Raw genomic sequence first — 14,623 nt, 5'->3', positions numbered from 1 at the left:
AGGCACGCATGAGCGATTCATACAGACGTCTTTCATTCATGTTTTCCTTGGCACGCTCAAGCTTCCATCATTCGCGCTCCGTAGTTTACCAGATTCATATTTCAGTCCCGTAAGTCAACAGTTTCGACCCAGGACACAATGCAGCACTATGGGTAAGTAAACCACGTAGTTGAACTCGATCTGCCGCACGGCCCCCTTACTAACGTCGAAATAGAATTTCAGGCGACTCGCTTCGTTTGGCTGCTTTGAAAAAGCTGGTGTCGACCCCTTTGGAGAAGACTCGTGGAAAGGTGGTTCAGGCGGTCCTCCTTTCTACTCACAAAATTCAGAAGGAAGAAAAGCAACTGGATTGTGTTGATTTGGAAGATATCATTGCATTATGTCATTCTGTACCTGATTTGGTGTCAGAGAAGACGAGAAGAGAGCTTTTCAAGTGTTTGTCCCATCAGTTGTTGCAATGTCTAAACCAAGGGTTTTCATTTTATGGAACCCTCCAAAACTTTGGCCCAACACCGTGGTCTTATCTCACGCGGCACATAACGTCCGGTCTGATAACATTTGCCAATCATTTTGAAAGCTCTCGTCTTGAAGTTGAGGGATTGTTTTTGCAATACCTGGACAGTTTCATGTCGATCAATGATGTGGAACTTCCAGCTTTTTTTTCTCTTTATGGGTTCATTGAAGGGCTCATAGACAATGTGCATTTAATTTCTTTTCAGAAGCTTCTTCCCAGACTTTTAGATCTTTTGAGTGCCGAGTTATTGGAGAAAGTTGAACAGCTAATTGATAGTGCCACTCCAGCATACGCAGAAATAATTGAGAATTTTCTTTCCGACGATAATGAGTTTTGCTCTTTGATATTTGTGGAGGCAGTTGGACGTTTTTTCCAATCGTACTTAGAGTATCAATTTTGTCCGAATAGAGCACTTGTTACTACATGCCTCCAGGAGAAGAAACGAAAATATGAATTGTTAGAAGAAGACGTTGTTGCCAATACATCAACTCAGAATACTCCGTTGATAGCATTTCCAAAAGAAATTCAGAACAGACTTGGCGACTTTCTCAATAGATTACTTGAAAGCAGCATTCACAATTGTAATCTCATGGATACTGGAGCTTCATTCATTTCGTTATCATCGTTTGCGAGAATTCAGGTCCTTTACCGAGCCAAGTCTAATTTTTTGCAGATCCTTGGATTCGCAATTTATTCTGAGGTAGCTACTACTGACGATCTCAAGTCCTTCATTTCATTTTCATTATCTCATCCCGGATGTATGACACACAAAGATCTGGGTCACACGGTTGTCAGCCTGAGCGCTCTTCTGGCATACTTTGATGTCAATTTTGGCTACAACTTACTCAAGGCTTATCCATTATTGTTGGGCTCTGTAGACGTCAATGAAACGATATGTGCAAAAAATGCTGTGTTCATTGCTTCAGCTATGAAGCCATTGACGCAGGATGATGTTATTACTACAATTTATTCTCTAACTAATGCCCTGTCTACAGATGATGAGTCCGCTGGGAAACTCAGAAGATTGAGTCAAGTTGCCACTACTGGTAATCAAACGGACAACGTGTCACTGGACAGTTTTGAATCTCACTTTTTGAAAAATATAACGACAACATTGATCTCATTCACAAAGACCTTAAACGACGACTCCATAACTTTACTGGTTATCAACATTCTTACACAAAAGTATTCTTTTTCTGTTTCAGTGCTTGATAAACATATCCTATTGGCATTAGCTGATTGCACATTGTTTGCTTCTGAAGATGAGTTTAATGCCGTCATGAAGCATTTTTCTTTTACAGTGCAAATCGCTTTCGAAAAAAACAATCTGCAATTAGTGTCTTCGACTATGGATGTACTCTACTCCATTTCTTCCAGATTGCACGATTCTCCCTTTTCGACAAAATATTCCCTTTATTTAAAGGAGCTTCTTTCTTGTGTAAGCAACTTTGGTGATGTGGAAGAATTGGAGCATCATCGTTCGAATAAAGAGATTTCGGGCATTGCTGTACAAATTGCTTTCTACTTGAAACCTTTGGCTAGGTTACTTCCAGACTTTACAGAGGAGCCGTTAGTAATAAAAAATTTGGAGATTACAAGCCTTTTTCAGGATGTATGGTATAACATGATTATTCACGGATTTTCGGAGTCATCTACACTCTTTGAAGAACATAAAGAGTATTTGTTGAGAATTGCAAGATCGTCACCTCCACTTGCCTCTGCTGAGTCATGGAATAAGACCGAAACGTCCATCCGGATGAATGCTGTACTACGCCGTGGTACGTCCAACAGGAATATTAAAAGCCAGAAAGAAGTTGTCATTTCCTACCTTAAGTCAGGTAAAGTAAACACCAGAGGATTTGAACTTCAATCATCCACAACAGAGATTCTATTTTTAGGCTCCGTGAGTTTTCTAGAATCTTTGAGAGTGCAAACAGGAATCTGTCATAAGATTTTGGCTTATTTCTCAGATCCAAGCGTTCATACCACTGGTGTGGAACATTTAATTGGCGGGATCTCTTTAGCTTTCACAAAGAAGTATGTGCAGCTTTGCGATTATCCTTTATGGCCCGGATTTTTGACAGAAAGAATTCCCTACCAGTTGAAGACCATGATGACCTATTGTTGCTCTAGAGAAACTGTGACTCAAAGTACTGCATTCCAATGTTGCGACTACCTTGTTTGCAACATTCCATCATCTTTGTGCCATCACACTAGCTTGTTCTCCCTCTTGGATATTCTTACATTACTGCAGGATTCTGTAAGAGATTTTGCTGAGAATGAATATAATCCCACCGTCGAGTTTTATTCAGAGGCATCTGATATTAGGCTTCAACTCAGCGATTCTGAATCTTGGAGGAAAAGTACTCTGAGAAAGTTCATCGATTATGCCAACAAATGGGTCAACTTGTGTATTTCCAAATGCGGGCAGGATGTTAATTCGTTGTTTTACTCTTATCTAACAACCAATTATGATGGCAGATACAATGATGAAGAAAATTTCGGAAAATCCTGTGCTGTACAATTTTTACGGCAGAAGGCAACAAGTCACTCTTTGACTAAAGGTCATTTCAGCTTAGCCGATTTGAGCAGATTGTTCCCGAAAGACGGAAGTTTGACTAGCCAAGAGACGATTGAAGATGCATATAAACGATGCATTGAGCTGGAGCAAAACTTGAAAAGCAATAAGAAGGTGACTGACCGTCATATACTAGAGGTTTTGGAGAGCTGCATTGGAACTATTCATCCAGCGAGAAATGATACCGCTCATTTGCTGAAATGCGCAATTTCTATTCCATTCCAATGCACGAAGAATATTATCTTACCTACTGCCATTAATTTCTGGTTATCAATAATCAAAGAGTTCCCACAGCTTTCCAGCTCGATTATAGCAGAAATTTTACATCAGTGGGAGCTATCGATTCAAAAGGGTCACTCATTGTTTAATCGATCATTTGATATTACTGAACCAGAATTTGCTCCAATGGAGTACATGCCATCTGATAGAGCAAAGATGGATAGACTTGGGAAGAAAGCTGTCGACAATATTGTCCCACATTTATTACTTATCCGATTCTTCCTTTCCAATTTTGAGGCAACCAGATACCAAAGTTATCATATACTAAGATCGTATTCTGATACCGTCTTGTTTGCCTTGAGAAGCTTGAAAAAAGCTAGTATCCATCCATATGCCCGTTTACCAAGGTTCGAACTCATTAAGCTAGGAATTTCAGTATTCCAGGTCAACTTTCGTGCTAAGTCTTCCTTTTCTGAACCTTTAGCTTATGCGTTGATTGAGGCCGCCCTTTCATGGTTTATCAAGCCATTCAAGTTTCCATTTGGAGGCAATAGAAATTGGCTGAAATCTGATTTTGATGTACTTATCGAGGTTACCAACCTGTTTCGAAAAATGAATTTGCAGCTGTATGCTGGATTAGAGAGCCAAAAACGTTTACTATTGAGTTTCCTGGATCATGAGTTGAACAATGTATACGTATGGAATAACGTTCTTGGAACAAATGATATTCGAAACAAGTACATGCTTGGTCCTGTTACTGAAACTCAAATAAATGATGCGTTTTCAATCAACCCAGGTTTGGCCATCAATCTGGCTAGTCGTTATAATAACAACAAGCTGACCGGTGCATTAAGGGATCTTTTGGCTTCCAATCCGATTGCAGCAATCAATTATCCCAACGCGGTTCCATTCTTGTTAAACCTCGATAACTCCAGGGATTTGATTGTTCCTAAATCACTACTAATATGGGAACCTGTTTCACCAATTGATTCCATTGCTCTCTTTTTACCCCCATACAACAGGAACCCCACGGTACTTCAGTTTGCTATGAGATCTTTGGAAAGCTATGACGTTCAACTAACTTTCTTCTACGTTCCCCAGATTGTGCAGGCGCTGCGGTATGACAATGAATGGGGTTATACCACTCGATTTGTCTTGGAGACAGCTCAGGTTTCCCAACTATTTGCCCATCAAATTATCTGGAATATGATGGCTAACAGTTACAAAGACGAAGAAGCAACGATTCCTGATGATATCAAACCAAAGTTGGATCAAGTCCTAATCGAAATGAAAAAATCTTTCCGCCCGGTTGACCTTGAGTTTTATAAAAGAGAGTTCAATTTCTTTGACCAAGTCACTGGTATTTCGGGGAAGCTGAAACCTTACATTAAAAAGTCGAAAGCTGAGAAGAAGATAAAGATCGATGAAGAAATGGCTAAAATTGAAGTTCTTCGAGGTGTCTATTTACCCAGTAATCCTAATGGTGACGTGGTGGATATACATCGTAAATCAGGAAAGCCTTTACAATCGCATGCAAAAGCGCCTTTTATCGCCTCTTTCAAGGTTCGCAAACCAGTCGAAGATGACGAAAACGGTGATGGAATTCCCCAGTATCGAGTTACAGACATCTCTGCAATCTTCAAAGTGGGTGATGACTGTAGGCAAGACGTTCTGGCGTTACAGTTGATTTCTTTATTTAGAACTATCTGGATGAACTCAGGAGTTGACCTTTACGTCTTTCCATATAAAGTTACGGCTACGGCTCCTGGTTGCGGAGTGATTGATGTGTTGCCAAATTCTGTTTCTCGTGACATGCTGGGTAGGGAAGCTGTAAATGGTCTTTATGAGTACTTCATCTCCAAGTTTGGACCCGAAACTTCATCCGAGTTTCAGAAGGCCCGTGCCAATTTTGTCAAATCATTAGCAGCTTACTCTGTGATATCTTATTTGTTACAGTTCAAAGACCGTCACAATGGTAACATTATGTACGATAGTGAAGGCCACATTCTTCATATCGACTTTGGGTTCTGTTTTGATATAGTTCCCGGTGGAGTCAAGTTTGAACAGTCACCTTTCAAACTAACTAAAGAGATGGTTAATGTAATGGGAGGAAACACAAGTACTCAGGCTTATAGATGGTTTGAAGAGCTATGCGTTAAGGCATTCTTATCCGCAAGACCTTACATGGAAACGATTGTGAGATGCATAGTTCCAATGTTGGATAGCGGTCTTCCATGTTTCAAACCTGCAACAATCAAAAGATTGAGAGCTAGATTTGTGCCCGACAAGACAGAAAGACAAGCGGCAAACTACATGAGAGGATTAATCAGCAAGTCATTTGAAAGTTTACCCACTAAGGGCTATGATGAATTTCAAAAAATTACCAACGGTATCCCCTACTAAACCTAAAATGAAACTAATCGAAATGAATATGTTACAAATTCAACACTATTGTAGTCCCACAATTATCATTATGATCATCATCTTCTTCTAATAAGCAAACTGTGTGCTACGGAAACTGAGGTCATTGAATGAATAATCATCTTCCAAGTAATCAAATTCCTGTTTATCGTCAACATCGGTTTTCTCCTCATACAAGTCCAGCTTCAGATTTTTGGAGTCTTCACTTTGTTTCGATTGTTGTTTTTCTTCAGTTTGCTCTGTCACATGATCTTGTTTCCTCTCTTTGGGTGATTTCATAGTTTGTTTGATTGGAGAATCATCCATTTCGTTCACCATGGCTACAACTATATCCCCTGCCTCCAGCTGTTTTATTTTTTTCGGCCGTCCTTTGCCAACATCTGATTTGGAGACTCCTCTGTCACTATCAAAACCTCCTATGCATATATTTCTTTCTCTATGTGTTTTCAAAGCATCCCTTCGAGAGAACTTTTTTCCACAAGGGCAGACTTGAGTGTAATCTTGATGTTTCTTTTTATGCCTTCGAAGATCATGATTTCTGACGAACTTTTTCCCACATATATCACAGGTGAATGGTCGATCACATAAATGTGTTTGGACATGAGCTCTAATGTTTGATATTCGTGTGAATAACTTACCACAGTTGTTGTACATACATGTGTACAGGCGGTCCTCATTAGGTCCCACAAAGTAATAGTCTAAGTGTCCTCTTGGAAGGGTGGTTTTCATGGTTGAGCACTTTCGGGTTGGAGAGCTATCGGTGGAATCGATTTGTCCATCGACAACAATTTTCCAAGATACTCCACTATCAGGTCTCCTATCTGGGGTATCTGGGGTGATTCCCAGTATTTGGTGGTGTTGGTGCTGTGGGGTTTGATAGATATCTGGACGTAAAGGAGAGGAATTAGCCATGAATCCTTTGAAGGAAGGTGAGCTATTCTGCTGTTGTCCTATCGTTCCACTGTTGGCGGGAATTGGGATTGCAATAGGACTAGAAGTGGGCACTAAATTAGGAGCGGGAACAGGGAGAGACCGCATCTGAACAGTTTGTGTGGGCTTTTGAGAGAAAAATTGTCCCTGATGTTCGGCAGTTTGTTCTTCCAAAGGTTTATTTGGATCAATATGACTTTCCTCAACGTTGGAGTCAAAATTCGTTTCCAATAGAGGTGTAATATCGTCAACATACCGGGGTTCTCTGGCGAAGTTGTTTATATGTCCTGTGTTGCCAATTGACTGGTTATTTATAGGTTCCAGTCCATTCTCATGGTGTTTATCCATTCTTGTCAATGATTTTAAGTAGTTGACAGAAAAATGGTTCTTATATATCTGATCTTTTTCTCTCTCTGATGAATCCAAGGTACTGGTTCTATCAGATGGAGGGAACTTATAGTGATCAGGACGTCCACTTTCTGGCTCCTTAACTGGCGAGCTTGGCAGCAATGTCACTCCGCTTGAGGGAGGGAGGATCTGACTTTCCAATGGTAAATCCCAATCAGAACTCAAATAGTGTCCTGGAGGCTCATCCGTATACCGATCTGTCTCCAAATCTGGCATTTGAACAGTCTTTGGAGTTTTCCGGAGCAACTGGGGGGATATTCCTGGTATACACAACTGTCTGTTTTCACCAGTAAAACCAAATATCCCACTTCCACTAGTTTTCCTGGAGTGGCCTTTATTGTGTTGTGGATGTTGACCATAACTGCTAGCATTCACACCAATAGATGCTGGCCCTATTGGAATGTCCAAATCCTCCAAATTGTGGAGCGTTTGTTTTAATACGTCGTCGATATCAAAGTTTGTGAAGTCTTCGGTTGGAAGTGGAACTTGCTTTAGCTCTGGCATTATCCCGTTAGAGTTTGGGTCATAAAACGGATCTGACTTGTAGTTGTAATTGAGTTCTTGTGAACTCCAGTAAGAGTTGGAGTCCATGACGAAATAACTGAAAGTTCACAATCCACTAGCCTCTGCGTTTACTACTAAAGCTTAGAAAAGCACAGTTGGGTGGTAAGAAGTGTTGTGTGTGAGCAGGTTAAGATCAAGAAGATCTAAGCAAAGTAGGTGTGCTATGAACCTCATTTAACATGGAATTCCCCTTTTAGGGCAAGAATAAACAAAAGCTGAAAAATTGGTGTTGCAGGAACAGCTATTGTGATATATGCAAGATGATCGAGAAAAAAATTTAAAATTTTGAAGTTACGATTAGGGATTACATAATACATTAGGTTATTATTTACAGTTGTACTCTCAATGTGGAGAAGCCATATCTGACTTTGTAGTGGTTGACCTCAAAAACGAGTTGAGACAACTCCCCTTCGGACAGGTAATACTCAGCTGGTGTCAAAGAGTCCAATTGGGCATGACAGTTTGGTTCCACAATTTTTTTGAGATCTTCCGTTGATCTAGATAGAATTTCTGATAGAAAGATCATCTCACTATCATTCAGTATGTTATCTCTTGCGTGATGAAATTTTCCCAACGAGGTGTGAAATAAAACCTTAGAAGGTGAGCTGAGAGGCTGATTAAACTTCACATCTTTTGCCCACGGTTTCAGACAGTTTACAAAATGAGAAAACAACGCTTTCACAGGTACCAGTGATTCATACGTCGGAGTGATAGCTACAAACGCTTGGGTAACGTGTATCCTTGGACTAAACGAGATACTGATCTTTTTTTCAGGAAAAGCCTTTGACTTGATTGAACTGTTGTGAAATGACTTCCAAGACTGAGCATTGCGAAATTCCAAGTTGGGACTCAGGGATATGTGGAGCATCGAGTGTGTTGTGTTAGAAAGCGTTTCGGGTGAGAAAAAGGGATCAAACTGTAACTTTTCCGAATTTCTTATTATCCTTGGGTATTTTTCCGTTTTGATGGTTAAGTCTGAACCATCGCCCTTTCTATTTTGGAAAAGGGTTCGGTTCAATGCAATGTTGTAAGGATTACTGTTCAACACTAAACCTTCAAACTTCCCCTCTCTAAAATCTTTTATTCTTTGGGATATGAACTTGTTGTATCTAGCAACATGATTGGTTAATATGTTTCTTTGGTGGTGACTTGTTGGAAGTTCCAAATATGCAAACCAAGAGGGCTTTTTGGCATGTCTGAACATCTAGACCAAGCAAGACGAAAAAAGAAAAAGAAAAAATTACCTTCCACTGATTATGACATTCTCGATGTCGGATGTGTCAAATTAATCAAACGCGTCAGTTTTTTTATTTACCTAAAAGGGTAATCGTGGGTGTTCCAACCTTTACCTACCAGTCGAGGGAACAACTGTGTTATAGGAAATTCAGAGTCGTTTACCTTACCTCTCTTTCATAGCCGACCAAAACTCCCTGCGTTGCTATCTTTGATCGAGTTGAAGGCCCAGAAAAGGAACACACATCGCAATTAGCAATAGGACATTTACAAAGATTTTTTTTGCTTCCTATTTTTGCTCCTTTAACCGCAATTTGCATCAATCTTACACTCTACTACATTCAAATTAAAAGTGCTTCAACTCTACTTTTGCACTTTGTATCTTTCTCCCTGCCTCTTTACCGACGGCAGCAATGACTACCTCAGAGATTTACATCGCAACATACTCATCCGTCGATGTTTATGAGTGTATATGCAACACTTTCCCACTAATGCGACGGTGTTCAGATGATTGGGTGAACGTTACTCAGATTCTAAAGATTGCCCAGTTTCCTAAAGCCCAGAGAACCAAGATACTGGAAAAGGAAGTACATGACAAAACCCACCAGAGGATCCAAGGAGGTTACGGTAGGTTCCAGGGTACATGGACGCCTTTGGACATTGCTCGCAATTTAGCGATGAACTACGGATTCGGTGATGCTGACTTGCCAGTTCTATATTGGGATCCTTCAAAGGATCCTATGCCAAAGAGAAACAAACAGAAACCAACTCCAGCCAAGCATAATCTACAGTCGGGTAACAATTCGACTGGATCACCCAAGAGGAGGCGGGCCACTCCCAAGAAAATAAAACAGCAGGTGCAATTGCCAGTTCAACATACATTCACCAACACTAAATTGGAACAACCTGCTCATATTCCCCAATATCAGTTGCATGATGGCTACTCTCAACATCCGCCTCTAATTTCAAAGTCGCAGCACTCCCAGCAGTACCCTGTCCCGCAAGTCAGCACATATATCTACTCGCAACCGCCTACATTTCAGCAGCAGCAGCAACTGCTACAACAACAGCAACAACATCCGCAGCCACAGTACACTCAATTTATCAATAACCAACAGGCAATAATCCCTTCACAGAACAATTTTACCTACAACCAAAATCCTGTGCCACGGTTTCAGAACTTTCAAACTGCTAAAACAGTGCAGGCTGTACATAATTCTCAAGGCTCCCTATCAACCACGGAGAACTGGTCCCAAGACGAGTTACATCAACATGGTCGCAAAAACAGCGATACCTCTGTGTCTTCCAACGTATCCCTGCAAAATGGAAAAATACCGCACGATGACTCACAACTGCCTATCATAAGGCCTCCTCATCTGAGCACCCAGCAGTTTTACACAGAGTTGTTACTAAACTATTTTACCGAGGACAATGAACAAGTTCCCTATTATTTAATTGAGGTGCCTGAAGGGTTTAACCTCGATATACCGATCGATGACGAAGGCCACACAGCACTGCATTGGGCCGCATCTATTGGTTCGGTGCCAGTAGTGGAGGCCCTGCTAAAGAATAGAGCCGATCCTCTAATCACAAACAATTCAGGGCTAAACGCCCTTTCTAAGCTGGTTGGATTCAACAACTCATACGAGTTAATGAACTTTTCGCAGCTTTTACATTTGCTGAAAGACTGCCTGATTATTCCAGACGCTAATGGTCGAATACCATTACATTACATGATGGAACTCACTAGTATCCCAGATAAGATTCAACCATTAGAGTATTATTTTCAAGGAATACTTGAATTTGTACGAGAAACTCAACGTCTGGCCGAAACGGCTTCTCCAGATAATAAAGATAAAGATTTATTGAAGATTTTATTAAACCACCAGGACAATAATGGAGACTCCTCTCTACACATTGCTGCCAGAACTGGCAATGCACAGTTCATAAAGCTCCTCTTATCCAATGGAGCATCTGTTGAACTTGTAAACAGAAGAAAACAATCATGTAAAGACATGCTGTCCATTGATCTGCTAGAAAAATTACATTGGGAAGATTTGCAAAAGGCTAAGAGAACTTCGTCTAAATCTTCAACGCAGAGAAGGGGTCGAGTTAACAGCACTGACAACAAGCCATCTATTGGAATATTTAATGATCAAGTGGCGTATTATCCACAGTATAATAGCAGTGTTCTCTCAGATCAAACTCAAATGTCAATTGTTCCTGCTACTTCTCAGATACATAGTCAGCTTCATCAACGACAGCAGTTATTGTCTCCAGAGATGATCACCTATAATCCCTCGATTCCTCAGGATACACCGAAGACAGTTTCACAATGCGATAGTTCAATGAACTTGAGTACTTCGGAACAGGAAGGAAATGTCTCATTTAAAGAACTACGGGAGAAACTTCCGGATGTTATCAATAACTTGAATGAAACTTTTGAAACTGAAATGGCCGAGAAGGATGATGAAGGTGAGCATTATTCAAGAATGATTAAAGATTTGACGACAGAGGCTCACTACTTGGAAAAGACTATAGCTCGTATTTCACAAGAGATCTCCTCAAGAATGAATATGGACCAGAATAAGATGAGTACCGCTGTTTTTATCAACGAAGCGAATAAACAGGTTAGCAAAATGACAGAGGTTTTGAATTCTAACGTTGAAGAATTGACCAGACTTTGGGAAAGGTCACAATCGTTACAGTTAGCAAAGTTGGTTCATCGCCAAGAAGAGAAGCATTTAGATCATACAGAACAGCTTAACGAAAAAGAGACTGCCATCAAGCTGGCAATTGATCTGAGCATTTTACAATTCAACCGCATGAAGCTGGTAAATGAGATTATCCATTCCTTAGCCGATGTGAACGTCAATAGTAAGGATGACCTTGCAGGTAATCGACTTTACAAGTACAAGAAGCTGATTTCGAAGGCATGTGGGCTGCAAATCGAGGATGTGGATGATGATCTGTTGAACGGAATTGAGCAAACTCTTTTAGAAGGTGGAAGTATATAGCTAGTCAGACTAAACGATATATGATTTTCAATTTAAGAGGGGAAGTCTTGATTCTCTCGTACTCCTTCCTCCCTGCAGAAGCTATTTTTCGGTGGATGATCTCCTGCTCGTTTAGTTCCCCAGGCCTCGCTAGGATGCACACTCGCGCCACCAGCAATTGCGCACTTCTCCTCCACTTAGACCATCACTCAACAACTCACCAAAAATGACAGAGTCTGGGTCAAATTCACCCCGGAATGAATCCAAGTCAAGCCTTGTTGAACCTGAGCTTTTTGGGCTGTATAAGGATATTAATAAGGACAACGAAGACAACAGTATTTATGATGAATTGAATGACAATATCAGCAAACACACATCACATGTGGACGACTATGATACGGTCGTCGGACATCAGCCAAAACCACCCATTTACATTCAGTTAGCAAAATTGGCCTATCATTTGCTGATCATTGGAGTTTTGGGTAACGTTTTCATCAAAGTATCTGAACATACTCATGATAATAGAGGAATACTGCCGGACTTGACTAATTTCAAGTTATTTTTTATTTTTAAGAACATCATTAAGTCTGTGGCCCATAAGTTCCATTTCCGTTTCGAAAGCAACGAAATATTTGATGAGTACTCGTACTACATCAGTAATGCCACTGAAGGTATCATATTGGCAGTGCTTCCTATTTTTATCGAACGTGCTTTAGGGTTTAGTTCAAAAAACTCTAATAAATCGAGAGGAAGCAATGACCTGGGTCTAATTATGCGGGCTTCGGTTTCTCTGGTTGGAATCTGTTTTGGATTGCGTAAGTTGGAGTGGACGTCAGCATTTCAGGCATCGTTGGCGTGGTCACTTCTGAATCCATGTCTTTGGCTACTACTTGACGGCACCCTTGGAGGATTTTTGACGTCAACCATAATATCTTTGGTCTCCATCATTCTTTCAATTGCAGTAGGCTTTGATGACACAATTCCCAAGGATTACAGCTTCATTCATTCTCATGACACCGAAGCGTATGCCCGAGTGCTTTGGGTTGGGTCCTTCGTATTTCTTGCAAGTATTATTTTTGGGAAATTGGGTAGATACTTCTTCCAATAAAAGATGAGAAAATAAAGGGAACTACAATTATCATAGAAATCCATACTCCCATCCATTACCTATATATATATATATGTTTGTGTGATCAATTCCAAAATATTACGCTACTGATCATTCGTAGACTCTCGTTCCAAATGAGACTTGCCGTTAACAAGTGGGTTATTGACGTTACAGATAGAATTCCTGTTCACCCTGCTGATTTCTTCAATACCAGACAACTTGAGTGGATTCAGTGATGAGTTCACTTCCACCCCTTGCTTTACTCCAGCTTTGGACATGGCGTAGTCGCCAGAGTCAAAAAACTTCCTGTCCTTGAATTTGGACTTTAAAATCTCTGAACGTTTCGGAATCTTTCCGTACATTCTGTAAAGTTTGAGCTCCTGCTCAGTAAGCTTTGATTCATCAACAGATGGGTCTTTTACTTCAGATAATGGGTCCATTGGATCTGACATTTGCAAATGAATACTAGTTGCGTAGAAGAGCAGTTCAAGTTTGGAGATGTAGGGGTCACATTCGCGAACAGTTCTGTGATCTTCGTCTGGATTCCAATCGCAGGTTTCGTGGCGGGGGAGTCCGCAGTGGCAGTGGGGGATACGGAACGCGCAGTCGATGAGCTTAGGGCCTGTCCATCTTGGAAGCATCGTGCGGCTTACTTTTCGGAGTGGCACCTATACCCCGATCGTTGAGCACTGGGGCGATGAGAGCCAAATCTCCGGGAAAAGATTAGTGCCAGTAGAACTATTATCGTTCCATCGTGAGAGTCTCCTATTGAAGTCATCTAAGTCTTTGGATGACACCCTCGTGGTAGGATTGAATACTCCAATGGAGATGTGCAGGTTATCTGGCGGGTAGGCCAAGTGTGACTCTTGTGCCTTGAAGTAACTATGTATACGTTGGTTAATCTGGCCAACAATTGTGCCCAGGCGACCCAACGACTCGCCGCCAAGTTTGATTGATAAGAATATTTTTCTAGAAGTGATGCTTTGAAATAAGTATGGTGCTTTTGTCTTTAACCTGACAGGGTTTTCCTGAAAACTTTCAAGTGACAAGTCCTGGCAAAATCTGTCTTTTTCGTCTTCAGTTTGAAAATGCAAGTTCTGCGATAAACTTATATGCAACGGGCTCTCTAAGGGCTCAAAACACAGATATGTGTCATTGAACAGTTGGTTTATCTGCCCAACCAATTTTGTAATACCCACCATCTCTTTTTCAGCTAATGGAATATTAACGAAGATGAAAAGAGAGACTTTATTATACATCCCAACAACCTTTCCATCATAATATTTCCTATGCTCTTGTTGTTGTTTCAGCAAATCGTCCATCTCTGTGTCATCTTCGTCCTCCGAATCATACCCCAGATCCATTATTTGTTCTCAGGAGGACCTTGGAAGCGCCAAACAGGAAGCTAATGCACTCTCTGTCGCGCTTCCTCCTTCCACTCTTCTCTGCACCTCCGACCGCCCATACTTTAATTACAAGTGTTCTTACCAATATCACTCGGATCCTAGACCCGGCGCCCGGGAATGTTCCTTCTTGCCCAGCGCGAACTCCGCCTATCAGGAACCTATGTCTTAAAAGACACGGATCCGAGATGTTAAAATCCTTTGCGACAGCGTCAGAAATTCATTTCCTCTCTTCTTCCACCAACCATT

At 40.9% G+C, this 14,623-nt stretch overlaps 7 protein-coding genes across 7 annotated transcripts; 3 read left to right on the top strand and 4 right to left on the bottom strand.

Moving 5' to 3' along the window:
• Window positions 1-138: 138 nt before the first annotated feature.
• Window positions 139-5,714, top strand: PAS_chr1-3_0100 (Phosphatidylinositol-4-kinase that functions in the Pkc1p protein kinase pathway; the record flags this gene model as incomplete). Its single annotated transcript, XM_002489396.1, has 2 exons — window positions 139-152; window positions 215-5,714. The coding sequence occupies 2 exons, from the start codon at window positions 139-141 to the stop codon at window positions 5,712-5,714; spliced, it is 5,514 nt and encodes a 1,837-aa protein (XP_002489441.1).
• Window positions 5,715-5,801: 87 nt separating this feature from the next.
• PAS_chr1-3_0099 (uncharacterized protein) lies at window positions 5,802-7,661 on the bottom strand (the record flags this gene model as incomplete). Its single annotated transcript, XM_002489395.1, has 1 exon — window positions 5,802-7,661. One exon carries the CDS (start codon window positions 7,659-7,661, stop codon window positions 5,802-5,804), a length of 1,860 nt encoding a protein of 619 aa, XP_002489440.1.
• Window positions 7,662-7,962: 301 nt separating this feature from the next.
• On the bottom strand, window positions 7,963-8,838 carry PAS_chr1-3_0298 (uncharacterized protein; the record flags this gene model as incomplete). Its single annotated transcript, XM_002489394.1, has 1 exon — window positions 7,963-8,838. One exon carries the CDS (start codon window positions 8,836-8,838, stop codon window positions 7,963-7,965), a length of 876 nt encoding a protein of 291 aa, XP_002489439.1.
• Window positions 8,839-9,280: 442 nt separating this feature from the next.
• PAS_chr1-3_0098 (DNA binding component of the SBF complex (Swi4p-Swi6p), a transcriptional activator) lies at window positions 9,281-11,884 on the top strand (the record flags this gene model as incomplete). Its single annotated transcript, XM_002489393.1, has 1 exon — window positions 9,281-11,884. One exon carries the CDS (start codon window positions 9,281-9,283, stop codon window positions 11,882-11,884), a length of 2,604 nt encoding a protein of 867 aa, XP_002489438.1.
• A 205-nt stretch (window positions 11,885-12,089) lies between these two features.
• PAS_chr1-3_0097 (Hypothetical protein) lies at window positions 12,090-12,971 on the top strand (the record flags this gene model as incomplete). The annotated part of the gene is made up of 1 exon (XM_002489392.1): window positions 12,090-12,971. One exon carries the CDS (start codon window positions 12,090-12,092, stop codon window positions 12,969-12,971), a length of 882 nt encoding a protein of 293 aa, XP_002489437.1.
• Window positions 12,972-13,075: 104 nt separating this feature from the next.
• PAS_chr1-3_0096 (Hypothetical protein) lies at window positions 13,076-13,423 on the bottom strand (the record flags this gene model as incomplete). The annotated part of the gene is made up of 1 exon (XM_002489391.1): window positions 13,076-13,423. One exon carries the CDS (start codon window positions 13,421-13,423, stop codon window positions 13,076-13,078), a length of 348 nt encoding a protein of 115 aa, XP_002489436.1.
• A 216-nt stretch (window positions 13,424-13,639) lies between these two features.
• PAS_chr1-3_0095 (Hypothetical protein) lies at window positions 13,640-14,335 on the bottom strand (the record flags this gene model as incomplete). Its single annotated transcript, XM_002489390.1, has 1 exon — window positions 13,640-14,335. One exon carries the CDS (start codon window positions 14,333-14,335, stop codon window positions 13,640-13,642), a length of 696 nt encoding a protein of 231 aa, XP_002489435.1.
• Window positions 14,336-14,623: the final 288 nt, after the last annotated feature.

The sequence above is a fragment of the Komagataella phaffii genome, chromosome 1 (assembly GCF_000027005.1).
Source record: "Komagataella phaffii GS115 chromosome 1, complete sequence".
Classification (NCBI taxonomy): domain Eukaryota; kingdom Fungi; phylum Ascomycota; class Pichiomycetes; order Pichiales; family Pichiaceae; genus Komagataella; species Komagataella phaffii.
The sequence above is the reverse complement of the archived record's forward strand: the minus strand, read 5'-3'. Positions and strand labels throughout refer to the sequence as shown.